Source organism: Malurus melanocephalus, unplaced genomic scaffold (assembly GCF_030028575.1).
Source record: "Malurus melanocephalus ecotype Western Australia unplaced genomic scaffold, MMel_1.1 scaffold_41, whole genome shotgun sequence".
In the NCBI taxonomy this organism is placed as follows: Eukaryota; Metazoa; Chordata; class Aves; order Passeriformes; family Maluridae; genus Malurus; species Malurus melanocephalus.
Window position 1 is genome coordinate 2,928,235 of NW_026623273.1, and position 20,176 is coordinate 2,948,410.

The 20,176-nt window shown below is 39.4% G+C and overlaps 1 protein-coding gene across 1 annotated transcript in view; it reads right to left on the minus strand.

Moving 5' to 3' along the window:
* Positions 1 to 11,027, minus strand: part of OXCT1 (3-oxoacid CoA-transferase 1) — an 84,297-nt gene extending 73,270 nt beyond the window's left edge. Inside the window, exons 1-3 of the mRNA XM_057364718.1 lie at positions 10,792 to 11,027; positions 6,851 to 6,959; positions 5,442 to 5,532 (exon numbers count right to left, since the gene is read on the minus strand). Coding sequence (XP_057220701.1) covers positions 5,442 to 5,532; positions 6,851 to 6,959; positions 10,792 to 10,863 — 272 coding nt within the window. The 5' untranslated portion in view covers positions 10,864 to 11,027. The remainder of the gene's footprint in view (positions 1 to 5,441; positions 5,533 to 6,850; positions 6,960 to 10,791) is intronic.
* Positions 11,028 to 20,176: the final 9,149 nt, after the last annotated feature.

Here is a 20,176-nt window from a genome sequence, read left to right on the forward strand (position 1 = left end):
GAAGGGAAGGGAAGGGAAGGGAAGGGAAGGGAAGGGAAGGGAAGGGAAGGGAAGGGAAGGGAAGGGAAGGGAAGGGAAGGGAAGGGAAGGGATCACAAAGCCCTGTGTGCAAACTGGCATGCCTGATCCTTAATCTCCCTCCAGTCCTTCTCTGCAGTGACTGTACTGCGCCCTTTTCCCTCTGCTACTGAAGTCCTCTCATGGGAACTCTGTCCTCTCTGCTCTCATAACTTAATCTCGAGTCTCACAGCAAAATGGTCATATTCTACCTCCACCATCCTCCTCCAAAAACTATGCTGTTCTATGAGATTTATGGGTGAGGGCATATAGGCCAAGTGCATAAAAGGCAGATATTTTCTGAAGAGGACAAATACTGTACATTGCATTGCTACATCAGCATCAAGAGCTCCTCTTTCCACATTCCTTTCTCTTATGAAATGGCATACTGGGTTTTTAAATGCAACAAGTAAAACAATTTTATTCAGAACTTCTAAAATGAACCATATTTTTCCCTCACAGAGAAGTTATATGGTATAGAGGTCATCTGATACATATTTTCATTTCATCATGGATGCATCATACTTCAAAAGTTACCTAGCTGAAAGATAGGTTTTACTTTCGCTGTCACCTTTTTATTACCAATTCCTCATATATGATGAGTCCTACACCTATTTTTTCCTCATTTGTAATCACAACCAGAAAGTTATCTCCACAGCTGATTTCTCAATAGTTTCACACAGTACAAAGTTAGTACRATTTGCTCTGCCAAAATCCTAAATAACCTCCATGCTAAAATTAGCYAGATGACCTAGGCAGATTTTCAGGGATTTGCAGTTCACACAATGTCACCAATTTAACAGCTGTAATAAAACATCTGATTGGAGTCTTTATAAAGAATGCAGACAATTTTTTTTTAAAAAGTAAACTTCTTCAAATAATAAAATTCATTGAAAATATATACCTTATCTCTTGATCTTGGCAACTTGCCATGTGCAGGATTTTACATAATCCACCCTTCTCTCTTTATCAAGAGAGGTAGCTGTCACTGGTGWCCTTATTTTTCATTTCTGAAAGTGTATTTAATTTGGAATGTTTGAAGGATTTCTTATGCATATACAAAAATGGTACACACAATGTAAGAGACTCTGAGCACCACATTGACCCCATCTTTGTGTACATACAAGCCTCCTTGCCAGTCCCTCAGATGTTTTCACTTACTTACATTTCACCTTTCTGAATCAAGAGATTGTCAAATGAGTTCCATAAAAAAAAACACTTGTTAGCTAATACTATCTGGAAAACTTCGCAGCCTTCTGTGAACTTAGTATACAATTTCCACACAATGGGGTATTTTCACATATATATTTACATTTTAATGTTTTTRATAAGAGCTAGTAATATAAAGACAGAAAGATAGATACCTATTTTAGTAACAATAATGGTGGAATTAGGTCACATGAGTTACATGCAAGGAAAGAAACCAGGGAATCCATGGCAGACACATTTTGATTTTAACAGAAACATACCATTCAAAGCAATGACTGAAAAATGAGATAACCTTTAACGTACAAAATATTTATCAAACCTGTCTTAAATTCAAAATACTGAATTGCTAAGAACATAAAAATACGTTTTGTGTTTTACCAGATGGGGGGCAGCAAGTTTACCTGTGCATCTGATCCCATAGAGTAGTGCCTTACAGAGATTTGGGAACCACAAATAGTCCAGCCCATTAGGAAAACAAGGGTATTATRCTTAACAGAGCTAAGTAATGGCATTCAGGCATCATGATCAAAAGCCCAAATGCTTATTTCAGAGTCAGCTTCTCCTTCCTAATGTATAATATTGTAACATTAAATGACCTTCAAAAAGAGTACAGAAACCAAATGTTCAACAAAACTGGTAATGCCTTATAAGAGCACAGTCTGAACCAGTGATAATCTGACAGATGCTGTCAATCTCCTTTCAGATGATCACCTAGGTGATAAGAAATTAAGATCTTAACTGCGACTTCTCTGTTTTTACTGTAAGTGAAAACCTTTTATTCAACACTACTGCATTCAAAAAGAATGCACTTTTAAGTCTCAAAAGCAGAAAAGCCCAGATTTGATAAAACAATCAGACCACACATACAGTTATCACAAGTAAGGGGGCTTCATTCTCAGTCTGTACAAATGCAGCCTATTGAGGAGATAGATACAATGAAAATGTTAATTTCAGAATGTGATTTTAGCTAAAATTATTTCTCAATTTCATTAAGCACAATTAATTTAAAATAATTATTTAGTGCACATTTTTTATACTTTCATTTTAAATATTTGGCTATGATGACAAGAAAACAGTTTTTGCTGCAACACAGATCCTGAAATAACATGTCTGAGTGCCTGCATTAGGGAATTCTTAGCATAGGCTGACCTGAAATATCCAAGTCCCAAGTAACTTGAAATTAGTATGCAACAACATACCATGAAGTTACATGCAGATGAAAAAACAGCCAAGAAGGTGCTGTATACTAATCACAATTATGTCAGGAATTTAGTGAATCACTGTTTAAAATTAGTGTTTATTTATTTATTTATTCATTCATTTTTGTCTATAATTTTATATAGTTCTATTAATTTTAATATTGGCAAATGTGGAATGAACAAAATTTAAACAAGAAGAAAGAAAATCTTTAATAAAATGGATTTTGGTAACTTACTGAGACAGAATACTCTCAATTTAAAGGGCTTACAAAAAGAGAGTGCAAAGAAAGTTTTTAAAGTATCAACAATATAAGTAAAACAAGTTACAAGCAGAGCTGTGAGAAGCTGTATTTTAGAAACACAATTATCTATCATTGTTATCTTTCACTATTGCCCTGGTTCACAAGCTTCAGTTTTCCCTTCAGTAAGCTGTGTAAATACCAAAGTYACTGGATATTTGAACTGCTTCACTTTCAAACACTTTGCCTTGTTTGGCTTGGCAAAAGAATAACTGCTCTTRAAGGTGCTGTTTCAGTAGCTAGCACACAGCACGAGCAGGAGCATAGTGCACAGCAGCACCCCATACTCTACTGCTAAATGTGTCACTGAAAAGCCTTAAAAAGGCCAAAACCAGAACTTCACCTGCCAGCAATTACATGATTGAAACAAGTTTATGCAGGAGGAATCTCCTCCTAATTATGTGCAGCACAGAACACTAAGTAGGATGTGAACTTGTGAACATCCTATTCCTTTAAAGTTGTTTCTAGACCCTGCCAAGCATTTCTAGGCTTTGCTGAATCTTGTTTCCAGCTAAAAAAGTTGGCAAGAGCGCTTTAGGACTTCCTAATTACTGCTTTCCCTTAGCTGTAAGCAAGTCACTGTCTCCATTGCTGCTATTTTAGTAATAAACAGATAGCTCTGCAACACATTCCATGGTTCTCGCATATTGAAAGGCATGTGACTTAATCCATGCAGCCGCACTGCGCTCCAGAATARGCTGTCTGTCTGTGTTCTTGGCTCCTTCCCTGCTCCAGTTACCAGCTGCCTGCTAACCCCTCTACAGGATGACAAAACCTGACCACAGCCARTTACCTCCTATTTGCTGGAAGCACTGGAAAACAGGAGGCAGCTGCCATCGAGAAACTGAAACACAGCCAGGCATCAACTGCAGCACAAGGTCACCAAAGAAAAGCACGCTAAACAGTATGGCCATTTGAAAGGGGCAGATTGCTTATCCTAYAAAGTGCCTGACACCTCAAGATTACAGGAACAATTCACCCTTTGAATACAACTGCTGCAGGATATATGAATGCTGTGCTACTTCGGTTGTAAAGGTATTTATTAGTGTTGCAAAACTTGATAATTCTACTTTAATTTTAGACATGGTATTAGAAGATGCTAAGAAGATAYGTGGTATTAGAAAAGCATGCTTTTTGACATGCTAATTAGGAGATTGGAAATGGTATCAATTGTTATGATGAGACTTCTGACTCTAATTCTGACAACAGCTGTGTTTTAATCTGGTTCCCAAACATTACCAAACTATAGCAGACTAAGTCCCACACAGTAGTAATACAGTAAATAAAAAAATATTATTTTATTTTATTTTTAATTAATTTTCAAAATAAATCATATTGTTCAAAAGGAGAGTAAAACTTGTGTTTTTACAAAGTATACTTAAAAAAAACCCCCTAGATAGCCTTGAGCATTTTCAAACTGTTACACTGCTCTGTGAGGAACTCTCCAGGTTTTCATGAATATTCATGGAAATCAGTTTCAAGAAAACAGGAATTAAATTTTGCTTTTCTACCAGTAAACAAAAGTTTTACAGAAATCACTTAAGCCTCAAAATACAAAGAACTTTCAGGAAAGGTYATGTTATTTCAATAAAGATTAATTCTATCCTATAATATCACCAACTATATTCAAAATACAATACAAAATGTTTTCCATCCTGTTCCACAGTGCTCCTCTTTCCACTTTTTCTCATATTCAAACATTCACCTCCTCCTCAGGAACATCTGTGCAATCTCTCTAKCTGCATATATATGTGAGTTAGTAAAAAATAAAAAGAAAGTTAATGATCTCTATTCTAGTGCTTCATCTTTCCACTCTGTATTTTTTCTGTCTTTTTCTCTCTCCTTTTTATCATCCAGCAGAAATTGTTTCTCACATGATTCTAAGGAGCTTGACTGTGTATGTACCAAATAACAATACAAATTATCTGTCATCAAATGAATGTGCAATTCATATTCTGCATATTATACTTTTATATAATTCAATTTATATTTTATCAATTCACTTCTATAGAAGTGGCTGTAGTTATTTCTTTATAGGGACACCATTAGGTACTGTGGAATTTGCTGCAGTGAACAGCTTGTGTGAAAATTATTCTGAATGACAAGCTGAGGAAGTATATGTGAAACAAATATTCTCTTTGTCAACTTCATATTAATTTCTTAAGGGGCAAACATTTAATGAAAAAACAAAAAATTTCACGCATCAAAGGGGCTCTCCATTCTTTCATCATCCATATTCTCCACTGCTTTTGTGTTATTTAGGATTTTTTTAAAGTAACAGGAATACAGCAAGAGGGTTAGAAAGCACTAAACTAAGTTTAAAAAATATATCCTTATTTGGAACTTCACAAAGACACACACAAATTCACTCATACTATATTTAAAGCATTTAAGTTAGAATTTCCAGTTACAGTCAACCAGTTAAATGTACATAAATATTTATAATAACATAAATGCAACTCTCTACAGCACAAGTGGTCCCTGACAAAGTTGGGTATTCATACAGTACTGTACTTCCTGGGCTCCTTCCARAAATAACACTTTCAAGCAAAGCTGTCTGGTTAATATGAAAATTATGATGGTAAAAATAAAGGGGTTTTTTTGTATATATCAGCACTTTCACATGATTAGAATCTTTAGACTGTACTTATTAAACCACAGACATATGAATACCTACCCAGCATTGTTACTGACTGCWGTTATTCCCTTTACTCCAGTCTTCAGTAAACCCCCAATGAGGTTTTCAGGAATTCCACACAATCCAAAACCTACAAAAAATAAAATTAAGTTGATTATKTAACAAGCATTTGAAAGAACATCAATTGTTCAGAAGTTCAGGGAATTAAAAATCTTTTCTGAGTCGACAAGATCTCTAGTGGACTAAATAAATCAACATCTCTGAAAGGGTTGCCCCCAGTACTGCAATCTCCCCCTCATCAGACCCTTCCCAGTTTGGATAAAGCTGTTTATTCATCAGATATCTGCTCACACACAAATGGCCTTTAGGGAAGCTCTCCAGGGCTTTGGCYCTCCTGATGTGTGTCCTCAGCCCTGTATTCGTTATTCATCCTCCCCTTTCAATCCACTTAACCTTCATATCTTTGCTGCACAYCCCATACAGCTTAGCCTGTAATTAGGTGATAAAAATCTGGGAATCTGAACACCCTTGGGAAGATATCTAACTGGAAGCATAGTAACCCAGATCCCCACCAAGGCACAAGTGCCTCACACTGCCACCTACTATGAGAGAATCCAGTACACCTAAAATGAAATACCATGTTTCTCTACAAGCACTACCTTTTCACAGAATCATGGAATCAGATCTCCTTTTCTTCAAGCAACAACAAAAACAAACACACAAAATTCCTTCAGAAGGAATTTTGCCTCATTACRTATTTCCATTGAAGTTTCCCATGTTTTACAATGTTGCACTCATTACTTCTGCAATATTAAAACAATCTAAGATAGATAAGTCAATTTCTTTTAATKCAGATTGAACAGCAAGAAATTGTGGAAACCATCCAGAATATCCAAAAGCTCAAGTCACAGTGAAAATTGTTAGGATTCCTTGACTCTTCTGGAARTGCCACACATAAGCATTAAGTGTAACATAGATAAGTATTATCTTCACTTCCTAACACAGAAATAGGTTAAGCAATTCATTCAAGGTGACAGAGACCCAGAAATTAAACAGACAAAGGATATAGAAAATGCAAAGGATATAGAGAATGCTAACGTTAAAAAATCAAACCAAATTGTATTTCTTCAACATGTGAAATAGCAATGCTATCTTGAAAAATCCCAAGCTCACTTTCTGGGTTCAAGCAAGAAGAGTCCAATTTCTGCTAGTGACGAAAAGAAACCTAATTGTTTTTATGAGGCTATTTCCCCTTTCCTATGACRCAACCTGGATTTCTCACTGAAAGAGGATGCCCCTCAGGAGCAGAGTAGGAAACCACTTGTTTAAAAAATCATGCAATTCCACGGATTCTCAAATTAGTTAATAGTAATAGAAACATGATAAAAGAGTAAAAAGTATTTTATCAACATAACATGATTGCATCCATRAAGAATTTAAATATTTACCCCCAACAAGTATAGTTGCCCCATTGGGTATATCTTTTACGGCTTCAACCGGATCAGTGTAAAATTTGGTGTTGCGATGACAGCTGGTAGAAAAATAGCATCCACAAATCTGCAACAACAATAAAAGAAGCAMGTGAATCAACAAAAGGCATTATACAATACCTCTGTGACAAAGACCATGCCTCTGGCTAAATAGAGGGGGAAATACATTAAAAAAGCTAATGTTACTGTAAATACTAAACATGGCAGGGGGAGGAAAGGAAGTACAGTCCAGGTCTACAAAACAAGAGAATTCCATCCTGAATTACTGACAAATTGTGACTTTCTGAGAAGRGGTTTACAAATGCAATTCCCCAGCACAAGTCAGAGCCATCCACAGACTTSTTAAATCTTATATTGTTACATGAGCTTCAAAGACATCCAGACCCTAAACATAAACAGAGGTCGTTTAAGCAGAAACACAACACTACCACAAAATTTGAGTGGAAGCCAAGGAGCAGGATGAAGGACAGCACTGTASAGGCAGTGTGATAAGCAGGGACTCCCTTCCACAGAGCAAACCCTCCCCCAGCTTCCCCGTGCAGCCTTACAGCCTTCAAACTCAGCCTTAAAGCTCCTCATGTTCTTGATTCTGGGCTGTTCTTCAACATGACACCAAAAATGCATGAAATGTGGATAGCAAGAGGGAAATCAATGCAAATCCTCCCATCCTCCCCCCCTCCCCCCCCCAACCCATGCCATCACAGGGCAAAGCCGTTATCCGGTAGTCATCATAACTGATGTATGTAGCACTATGTTCTTATGTCACAGATAACTTTTTTTCTCTTTACCATTAATGTTATTTACCATTAATATAATGCATTAATACTACTCAAGTATTTGTTCAGGCACCAGAAAAAAACCCCCAGGGAAATCAATGCAAATCCTCCCATCCTCCCCCCCTCCCCCCCCAAACCCATGCCATCACAGGGCAAAGCCGTTATCCGGTAGTCATCATAACTGATGTATGTATCACTATGCTCTTATGCCACAGATAACTTTTTTTCTCTTTACCATTAATGTTATTTACCATTAATATAATGCATTAATACTACTCAAGTATTTGTTCAGGCACCAGAAAAAAAAATTGACACTTAAGTCACTATGTTGAAATAGTCTCAATTAATTCAGAAAATCTGGAAGCTAGAGTACTGCCTACTGGTRTTTCAATTTGTAGTTTGATAGCAAAAGTGAAAAAAAAATATACTGTGAAAGAGGGAGAATAAATAATAYATAAACAAGGTAATCTACTCATTTWAAAGATAAYAGTCCAATTCTTCCCTGAAGAGCTACCTTAAGACTTACCTACAATTACAACAAGGGCAACAATTTTTGGCTCAGTTTCAAGTTTACACAAGCTTTCCTCTTTATAAAACTAAAGCTGCAAGAGTTTTAATAAATATTAAGGAAACCTTTCTGAATGGCAGGTTACCTCCTTCCCAGTGGAAACACTGTTATTCCCCTGCTTTGATAGGCTCAATAAAAGATCAGTATGTGGGTCATAAGAAACAATGTCACATGAGAGAAAAACTCCAACAGTCTTCTGCAGGCCAAATTATCCCATGAATGTTTCTCCACTGATCCATGGYATTTGAAAAGTCACAGAGTCAGGTGCAGACCCAAGAGACTTCCCCGAGGGAAACATTGTGCCCATCTTTAAAAAGGGTTAAAAGGGGGASCTCAAGAACTACTGACCTGTCAGCCTCACCTCTGTGCCTGGGAAGATCATGGAACAGAACTTCCTGGAAGCTGTGCTAAGGCACATGAAGCACAGGGAGGTGATTTGGGACAGCCAGCACAGCTTCACTGAGGGCAAGTCCTGCCTGATCAGGATGTGCGAGTCCTGCCTGATCATTAAGTGGCTTTGTGCGATGGAGTGACCACATCAGTGGACAGGGGAGATCTACAGATTCATCTGCACTTCTGTAAAGCCTTTGACATGGTGCCCCACAACATTCTTGYCTCTAATTTGGAGAGAGATGGATTTGATTGCATGGATTTGGTGATGGGATGTTGGCTGGAGGGCCACATCCAGAGGGGAGTGACCAATGGCTTGGAATGCTGATGGATATTGGTGATACAGGGGTGTGTACTGGAACTAAGGCTGTTTAATATCTTCATCAATGGCAAAGAGAGATCAAGTGGACCCTCAGCGAGGTTTTAGGTGACACCAAGCTAAGCAGGGCAGCTGATACCCWGAGGGAGGGGATGCCATCCAGAGGGACCTGGACATGCTCAAGAAGTTGACCYTTGTGAATCTTACAGGGTTCCACAAGGCCAAATGCAAGGTGCTCCATCTACATCAGGGAAATCCCAAGCCTGAATACAGACTGGGAGAARAACTCATTGACAGCAGCCCTGAGCAGAAACACTTGGGGGTGTTGGTGGGTGAGAGGCTGGACATGCCYGGGCCAGGGGCACTTATAGCCCAGAGAGCCAAATGTGGCATGCGAAGCACCATGGGCAGCAGGGGAGAGAGGRGATTCTGCCCTTCTGTTCTGCTCAGCTCTGGTGAGATCCACCTGGAGYATTGCATCCAGCTCTGGGGTCCTCCGAASAGGAAAGACATGGACCTGTCAGAGCAGGTCYGGAGGAGTATTAGKTGGTGGCACCTTGGGAATAACAGTACAACAGGGCTGCAAGAAGGCTCAAGAGCCAGGGCTGGACAGAGGCCAGGCCTCTGCTGTRTCCCTGTACCCACGCATAGCAAAGTATTACAGAGCCCAGATTTTCTTTAATCTTCCCAACTGTATGCAACAGTGGTGAACAGAGCAGCATGTGTTACACAAGCATGCATTTGCAGGTTGTATGCCTCTAATGACCATATCTGCCCTTCTATCCTAAATATGTTACTCTCAGTCCCTTTCCTACCCACCCTGTTTTTTGAGAGCAATGAGCTTTCAGGGACCTGAGGCATCAAGAGATCACCTCTTTTCCTGCACACTGAGGCAGCAAAGGCCTCAGAAACTGGCAGCAATTCTGGCAGATTTAACCAAGTAATGTAAGACAGATGAGCTCCTAGAATGATCAACACAATTAAAGCAAATTATGTAGAAAAACAAAAATATGACTTAGTGAAACAAAACCTGAAAGTGCTAAGACTTGTCCATAAGGATATCAGGACTAGTAAACACAGGCATGAGAAGGTGAGCTTTTTCAACTCAAATAAATTAAGAAAAGCCACAGAGACACTTCTGGCTGACGAGACAAAAAATAACTTTGTTATTTTTTGGTTATATGTAGGTTGGAAACCATTAAATCCTTGAGGTTTGGCAGAAGGAAKAACCATTCGGAAAGGTTTCCACAGGAAGGGCAAACAAGCGAGTGAGGAAGCTGCACGGCTGCTCACCACACTTTTATGGATGGCAGTAGATGGCGGGGCTGCCAGAGCTGCGCACACCTGCTGCCCACCTCCGGGTCAGGAGGCGGTAAGAGCCACATGGGAATACACAGTAACACACTGTAACTGACCTACCTTTTGAAATGATGGGGAAATAAATTTAAAAAAAAAAATTATATATATATATATATATATATAAACAAGACCAAAAAACCTCAAAGCCAAACCTCCGTGCCAACCTCTCAAGGTCACCGCATCCCCACCCGCCGCCGGGCCCGGGCCTGCGGCGCGGCGGGGCTCTGCCCTTCCTTCTCCTCCCCACCGCCCGCGGGGCTCCCGCGGGACAAACCCCTCAAGAACAAAGCCATCTCTTCCCCTCGGGGCGGGAAGCGCCTCCTCCGGGGCCGCGGGGCGGCCGTCCACCCCGGGGCTCGGCCACCTCCCGCGGCACACGGCGATCCCGGCGCGGGCGGCGGCGAGCGGGGTCCCCGCCAAGGTCGCCCGCGGGCAGGGAGAGGCGGAGGCGCTCGGACCCGCCTGCCCCGCCGCCCCTCTCCCTTACCTCAGCCCTGCGAGCGGCGGGGAGGAGGATGCGGCGGCCGAGGGGCGGCAGGAGGAATTTGAACGCCGCCATCTTCGCGCTGTGCRGCTCTCGGGGAGCGGAGCGGGGTCGCGGGCTGGGCCGGGCGGGGGCGGCGGCTGCGGGAGCCCAAGGCGGGACGAGGGGAGCGGGAGCGGCGGGACGGCAGATCCCGCGGACGGAGGGAGGGCGAGGGGCTCGGCCCTGACGTGCGCTGACGTCGGTGCGCCCGAGGCGGGGCCGCCGACTGCAGGGGGCCGGAGGGTGAGCGGCACACGGATCCCCTCGGCCACCGGCTCCGGCCGGACCCGGGAGAGCTGTCCAGCCACCCCGCCACTGCCGAGCCCAAGGAGCCCGTCCCGGGCGCTGTCCCGCGGGAAGGAGCAGCCCACACTCATGTAGCTTGCACTGATATCCCCGCTCCATCGTCAGCGGCTTTGTTCATAAAAGCCATCAGAACCCGCGCAAAACACAAAGCAAAGGTGGGCAAAGCGTGTCAATCAGCGTTACACACCTGATTACAGTGTTACAATCAGCTGTTACAGTGTTACAATCATTTTAGAAAACAACAGCTTTTTCTGTTTTCCTTTCTGCGATTTCCGCAGATGGAAAACTCAAAAGTGCCATCTCAGCTGCTTCCCCCGTGAAGCTAAAGTGGCTTAAATTTCTGTGCTGACACTTTGTGACCAAGGACTCTGCATAATGAGAATTAAGTCAAGGGCAGAGGCTTTGAGCGGTTAAGTGCCCGGTGCATAGTCCTCRGGGTGACCCAGACTCCAGTAAGCACATAGTCTCCACAGAGCTCTTGGATGCTATGTTTGGGTGGGAAAATGTTACTAGAATAGATCTTTACTTGTTGAAGCAGCAGCCACGTGATRTGAACTGCTGGCCCTTCTGCTGCTGCTAGAAGGAAAATTCAAAGCATGACTCTGCTAGTATTTGCGCTTTCTAAAAATACCCCGAGTGATCAGTGCATGCTCTAACAATGCCCAATGGAACACAAAGATTCACAGAACAAAGCGATAAGCAGTTTAGAGGCACGAAAAGAGACATTTTCCTCCCTCACACGACAGGAGGTCACACTTCTGGCAGGTCACGCTGACCCTTGTCTTGTTTCCAGGCTGTTTCCAACGCAGTTGCCAGCCTCACTGTAATTTGCCATTGCCGTAATCAACATGCGGAAGGATAAGTTACAAGGAAAACAAGGTCTTCTAAGTGTGCTRCTGGTCCACAAAGTGTTTTTGCACACCCTGTCCATTTTATTCAAGCACTGGTCCAGTCTTGCTGGTGCTGGTCCTTGGTCTGTGGCATGCCACTCCCTTATGTAAGTGTTTTAAACGGTGATGTACCTGTACTTGCTGTTCACATGGCAGGCAAACCTTGCAGATGCCCGTGAAGTGTGGTGGGGATACCTTCATTGTCATGGAGGTTTTCAGTTGGCTTTTTTTCCAGTTATTCATCATATTTAGCAAGTTAATTAAATCTAGGACAGTCACAAGTGAAAAAAAAAAAAAAGCTACAAATTACAGAAGCATAATGAACTGAAACCGAAGTAATAGCACAGTTTATATTCTTCCAGGATTAAGCACTAGTGGAAAAGTTTCACAGGACTGAATTTCTGAACCTTGGTTCTATCTAAATTTCATATAGACAAATAAATTCCTTGAGTCACATTTCCTTTCATGACAAAATTTCTGTAAGCATAGAAAAACTTGTCTAAAGAAACTTTATTCCCTTCAGTTCAATAAATTATCTTCCTTTAAAGTAATAGTGTGCACCACAGAATTTATCAAGGTGTTCAGTGTTGAGTACCTGTTATATACCCATCCAGCACTTATTTTGCATGGTGTTTGCATTGTTTGGGATCCCAACAGTGTTCTTACTTGCATACTGAAGGAAGGGGGCCAAGTGCATGCAGTAGGTATATGATGAGTATTAATACCTCCTTGAAACATCTATTATGCAAAAGTGGTTATTCGACTCACATAAATTAGTTTATGAACTAAGTTTTCCTTATCAGGTGCTACAGAGTATGTAAAACCAATTTAAAAAAAAAAAAAAAATGCAAAGTTCACATGCTTTGGACTGTAAGTATCTTATTTGGGCATAGAAAACCTCCAAACATGATTGAAAGGGTTGATAAAATAATTTGTTCTGGAGTAGCTTAGAAAGGACAACCTTTGTTTCAAGATGTCCTAAAGCTCTTTGAACAATAAGAACTACAACCAAGAAGCCAGTGTGCAGCAAGTCTCTAAAATGATCAAGAATTTTTTAATATCTTGTTTTGTTCAGTGAAGTAAATCACATGACAGCAGTAAACGTGCGTCAAAGTGCTTTCCAAATTCAAAAGCATTTACAAATGAGGAGAGTTTTGAGCCCTTGGTGCCCCAAACAAGTCAGCAGGTAGACATTCTGGAGCTACCACAGGTTAATCATTATATAYACTGTATAACACCAGCTTACTTATACTACTACCAAGTGTAAGATGTCAGAGTCAGCACACCAATAAAGTGAAATAATATTACCCAAAGAAGCCATCAGAGAGTTAGCAGAGTTCAGATTTACCTGAACAGGAAAGACAACCAGGACTCTGAGGTAAAGAACTTAGTTTCTAGATTATTCTTTTCTTTAATTCCTTTATATTTGACCCAGATTTTAGCTAATTAAAATTTAGCAATTTACTTTTGTTTCGGAAGACAAGAACTTGGTAGGAAAATTCAGTTAGAGAGGCATTAAAACTGCRTATAGAGTCACAGAGAAGGGAAACTCATTTAGGTACGCAGCAGTTAGAACACACAGACTAAACTTTCCTCCAACATGTTAATAGGTCCCAGTTCTGAAACAAAAAGTTGGTGTTTCAATACTTTTGATTATTATACTACAGTATTTTTCTTATTGTTCATTTGCGAGCACTTGCAACTCATCTTTGATAGAGTGCAATGAACCGGATTCCCTTGATATGGGATGGAAAGTCAAAGAAAATTGAAAGATTATTTCATGGTATGCCCTTATTCCTGTGAGAGCAGAGTGCTACAGGGAAAACAAATGGAGGATATAAAATTTAYGATACTGACCTAAAGGCATTAAATAACTATAAATATGATGAGAAAATGAAAATACTTACAAGGTCTGTGCMATACATTCAAGAATTTTAAGGATCATAGCACTTGGAGGATATATAGCYACTCATAGCACTTAGAGGATATATAATTAACTAGGGAAGATGAAAGGGTTACTACCTGCATGATGAAGGATCACACTAGCAAGCCATGAGAACCTAAATACTCAGCTTACAAGTGAAAGGAAGGACCTTACAAAGGAAAAATAATATTTGAAAATCTAATTAAAAATATACATGTTAAAAGTCAGCAGACATTTGACAAGTGAAAGTTCAAACATAATTAAATTTGGCAAAATTAAATTGGAAAACAAACAATAACAAAATCTCCCAAACCCTGAAAGCCATTTTCTAGATTGTTATAGAAAGGTAAAGCGAATGAGAGAAGTGAGAGCCAAGGTTTTTTTGGAAAAATGCAACACTTGGAGCTCTTAGGAATCTCTGCCAATTTCCCCTTTATACTCCTAAGCTTAAATTAAAGAGGGATAYCAAACTATAAAAGGATAGTTTAGCTGCACCATAAGGAAGAACAAACACCCCTTTGGSTGAAACAGTTTTTTTTTCCCTGAAGGACCTCTTGAGCTGACAATAATAAATCCTTAAATATTTTTCTTGCAGTAAATACTGTGGTAGAATACTGCTCTGATAATCTAATAATCTGATCATCAAATTAAGAGTATTTTTTTAAAAGTTAAAATTTAAAGTAAAACTAAAAAACCCAAAACAAGCAAACCAAAAAAACCACTAACTAGATGAGGAGTCTCCCATACTCTGAAAAACAAGCTTAGGGGATTTTTCTGTTGGTTTCATGCTTGTCCAGTTTTGGTTTTTTTTGGTTGGTTTGCTTTTTTTTGTTTTTTTTTTGCTTTTTTTTGTTTTTTTTTTTAACCTGGTTCATATTTGAGGTAGAATGCCCTACWTTCAAATAAACTGTACAGAAGTACCTATATTTTGCCACATTACCATATCATTATTACAGAATAAGTAACTATGAGAAGTTCTTAGAAGCCACTGAACATTCTATACTTGGACAAAATTTGAGAATTAAAGTTACTGCAACAAGTTATTAACCTTGGGAGCACTTGAGAAGCAGCCACTGGAATATCAGCAGTTAAATCAACAGTTATATAGTTACTTCAATTTGGTAGTCTTCAAAAAATGGCAAAACTTCAAACTTTTTGACCACTGCAAATGCTGCACCTCAATTCAAAACCACAATACTTTCAAGGTCTAATTATGCAGCACTTAAAATTAAGATGTCATTTTTCTTTAAATAGAACCACAAAATCTGTTACTCAGCATGATCCTTGGCACTTCTATTCATGTTTTTATATTGCTCATTTAGTAACTGGTGTTAATATTGTTTAAACAACTGCAATAACCTTTGACAGTGACAGTCAGTATGTCAAATAGTYCTGGAGAAGGATAAGTGACTTATCATTCCTTTACAGCAGGAGTGAGGAAAACCAAAATSCCTATTCAGCAGGTATTTGCAGACATAGCTGCACACGTTCCATATGTTTGTGTATTGATATTTACGCAGAATGGTATAAATTCCTGTTCAGAAAATGACAGTACCCTCTGACTCCTTACTTTGCCAGCAATTTTCTGATGCAAGAATGCAACAGAACAGGAAAGTCTTTCTCCATACACCTTCTGGTCAAACTGAAAACAATGCGTTTTTTTACACTCCATATCAATAGTGCTATGAGGGTAAACACAGCAAAAGTGGGTATTGAAACAAGAAACTGCAAAGAGGAATCCTGAGCAGCTGTCACACGACAAGTCAGTTCATGTTTGGTAGCACTACTGTAACAGGCTTTTCTGGATTCTGCAATGCATCGTTACATTAATAAGCTGCACAGGGTTCTTTCAAACAAACCTCAAGAGCAAATGAATGTACTGTAAAGACAAAACCAAGGAAGRCTTTGTAAAACTGCTAGTGAAGCAATTTTATTCTTTCTGTTCAATATGCAATATATAAAAACAAATACAGAACCTTAATAAGATTATGCAGGTAATCTTCTGCAGAGATTGTACACAGTAAACAGATCACATGCACACGCCCTATCCCACACCTCGCTGGTGCTGTACAATTGGACTACAAGGCCAAGCTGCCTGAGCTATAAATGAAGAAAGGCAACACTTGCCTGGTTGGCAGGTTTCACCTGTAACTCTGGTTTCCTCTTTGAAACTTGGACTTTGCCACCTATTTCATGGGTGTGGAGCCTAATTGGAAAGTGCCATTTCTTGTCTACAAGAACCTAGCATGCAAATTCATGCATGCAATCTAAACCTTTGTAATTACTTAATCATCTWCTGACAAGGGAGACAATTCCATGCATGCACTGACAAAAACCAAGTGCCAATCCTTCCTCCAACTGATTTGGGTGCTAACTGCTTTGTCTAATACTTCTAGTCCGTCCAACTGCGGGACGAGCAGCTGTCTGGAGTCCAGAACAGCTTCCCCCTTACAGCAGGCAGCTCATCAGTGGCTTAGCTAATATTCTCAACAGTCCAAAATYTGCACATCTAAGAGCAAGCAGACCTCCATTGTGACATTTCTTTTCTCAGTCACAAGTAAATTAACAGAGCTAGTAACGAATGTAACAACTTTCACACAGAMTATATAGCAAAAATGATTTTTTTCCTGTTAATTTTTTGGGAAGGTGATTTAAAATTAACTCCTACAATTCACTCCTCCATCTTTTTAAAAGCTCCCCTTGAGTCCATTAGTATTAGAGCATCATGTTTTCTTTCAGCTTTCCCCTGGATTTAGTGAAGTATATTGGCCTGGTTTTAAAACAGGTTGTACACATTTAGATGGAGCTCTGAAACCTGCTAAGCCTGAGCAGCAGATTCCCTCCATTTACAAGCACACAGTTGCTTGTTGCAAAGCTCTTGGGCTTCTTGCTCTCAGTTTCACCATTTTTCAGCATCTCATCAGAGACCCCTATAGTTTGTTTCAGGAGTCAGCWTGAAGCCATACTCTAGATCCTCACTGACGATTTCCCTGCCCTGGTTTTTGAGTTTTGCATTTTCAGTAAACATAATCATTTCATATTCATAGATCACTACTATGAAAGGTGCTGGTTAAGAGCTGAACTATGCTGAGTGCATTGGTGACACCCTGTGGCATCCTGCCGAACTCTCTAGCACAAATGGCTTCAAGGTCCCTGTTGTCAGCCCCAATGCCTGTCCTCGCTTAAGATCAGCAGACTCCAATGAAGTGCTACATCTGTAGCAAGTTTGGCAATAACATTAAGTAGCAACCAGTGTTGCTATGTAACCAGTAAGATTGGTTTGAAACAACTTGCAATGGGCATGGCAAAAAGGTATCAAGAGCCAATATGATTTCGGAGTATATCATTCACGTGACTAGATCATTTATCCAAGTGAGAAACGTTATGCTTTTTGTTCATAGTATATTTACATTGTTAATAACTTCAAGCAAGCACAAAGAATTTCACTTAGCTTGCAAGTTATGCCCAAAAGGAATCAGAAAATTTGTCAACTGTCTTGGATTTTTTATCTCGCAGGGTAAAACMTTGATTATCATTATCATAGTTTGCCATTTGAACAGTTGTGCACTGTAACAGAGGAATTACCTGTGACAAGATTAGATCTTCAAAATCAGGGTGATTATATTTCTTGCTTTTCAAAAGATGGTGTATTTAGTCGAGCATAGGCTCATTTATAGAGTACCCTTGGCAATCACACTCACAGGTAGCAGACTTCCAGCAAGCCAAATGGAACAATACAGACCATTCACACCCTCCTCCATACTTAATATACAATAAATATGGACTTCTTGCCCTAGCAAGAGCAGTGAATCGATTTGTATGGCTGAACATCTGGCTCTAGAGCTGGAAAAGGGGTGGGGAGGCTTTTACCACAGATGAGCCTTCTAGTTATGTTCATCTTAAAGATGCCATCATGTAAGCACAACTTAAAGTCAGTGTCATAGAGAGTGTGAAGAAGTGGCGGGCAAGAGAGCAGAGCAGCTGATTAAACTAAKTTTCTTCCAAGAGTAATGCTCACTAGGCTAAGGCATGACACCTGTTCTATGCACACCTCAAGGTACACATTGTTACTTCTCCATTCCATGATCCTTTCAGGAATGTTGATTGATTAGTTTATTGTTTTGTTTTGTTTTGTTTTGTTTTTTACTCAAGACAAATCCCAGAAAGAGAGAAAAAAAATTAATGCTAAGTGCTACATAGATTAATAAAATACTCTAATTAGTAGATTTAATTTTGCTATGATCCGAGGGAATTAACTGTATAAAACCTCTTACAGTGGCAAAAAACTTTAGTAGAAGCCAAATAAGGCTCTCTCAGGGCATGCTACATGTAAACCACTTCAGAAGGAAGTTACCAGCGTCATTTTACAGCCATTTGGATCAGCTTGATGATCCAGCTGCACACAACATCTTGTGTTCCAATTAGAGATGGGAACACACAGTCACTGACAAGAGTCTGTTCAACCAAAGAACATTACTTCTGTGTTTGTTGTAAGCTGACTGTGAAATAATACCATAAATTACATATGCAGTGATCTGTAACATTTGGAGMCTGGGATGAAGAATGAGGTAAACAAGTTCTCCCAGGCCAACACTGACAGAAGCCAATAGATGTGGCAGGCACTCCGTTCCTCTGGATGAAGACATACAGAGTACACACTATTCTTTGTTCATTTACCATGTAACACAAAACCCCAGGTTTTCTTGCCTGTTGAAAATAAATTATTTTATTACAGAAGATTCATGATTCTTTTTAAAAAAGAAGTTACTTCATACTTGCCTCAAACAGCAAGAAGTTCCTAAACATCAGCCTTTAATCCTTCCCTCTTCTAGGGARGTCAGTTTAGAAAGGAGCAGTTCCAACATCAAAGTTCAGTGCATGGCAGCTTAAYAACCAGAAATGAAACTGCTAAATCACCTTCTATGTTTCAAATAGAACCTATTTGAAATCAGTACCATGTTGTCACAGTAGCAGACTGTAAGAAAGCAGCTGATTCCTAYTTTTTCAGGGCACCAGCTGAACTATAAGTAAAGTAGAAAGGTAGAACAAATAACAGCCATATAAGATTAGGTAAACAGAAATAYGACCTACCTGCAATTTCTGCCAACCATTGGCATGCACATGCCTCTGAAAAATAAATATATTTCACATCTATTGACACAAAGGTATCATTCCATTACAGATCACCCTTATTCCCTGATTTCACATTTGGCTTTGACAATATGAATACCAAATGCTCTGAACTGGATATTCAGACTAGACACACAGCCTAATTTTAAGAGGACTGACTGAATTTGATGCTACCCTAGATAACATCATGATTAATGACATAATGAATAATGCCATGATATTATTCCATATGGCTCTGGATTCTGTAAATAGTTTCMTAGTCCTTAATCTCATTAACATGAAGCAAAYTTTTGGTAACTACTTTTCACTTTCTTGACATTATTCTGAATAAATTCCAGTTTTACTCCCCTACCCAAGCAATTGCAAAGCCACAAAGAGGCATAACATACATATCWTTTTTTGAACTTGTGTAATGTCTGAAAGATTATACTATTGATCACCAGATATTAGTACAGATATTATTAGCTATGACAAACTCATGAAGCTCTCATACAATAAATAAAGATCTCTGGTTTATATTTTCTGTTCATTAATACAAATATTTATTTTGCTTATATTCCAGAGCAGAAATATCTAATACAAAAAAAATGCAACATTGAAAGGTGGAGAACAAAATATTCTGTAACTCTGAATTTAATAAATTCAGTTTATCTCAAGTATTTTTATCATCAGCAATTCTTGTACTTCTCAAACTATTCATGCTTGCAAAAATAAGGGCATATACTTATTTTTGAAATCATAGTAATTCTGCTCATTCTAAGATGCTGTACCAAATAGTCTTATAACTTCTGCCAGTTTCTACAGGACTTGAAGCATGCTATAGTTGCTTTATTCGCTACAATCTCAAACTCAAACTAGCCAAATACATCTGTGTTAACATGTACAATATCCTCCTTGTTAGTTTTAAACATAAATTTTGACCACAGGCCTAAAACTGTTAGGAAATCTACTAGATAGGGATAAATCTGACAACTTTTGAGTCTTGTTTGATCAGGTCTGATCTAATTTTTCTATCTCTCTAATTCCATTAATTTATTCCATTACTAACTACTGCTACCTCCACACACAACCTTCTTTCTCCTTCTTAAAAATAAAA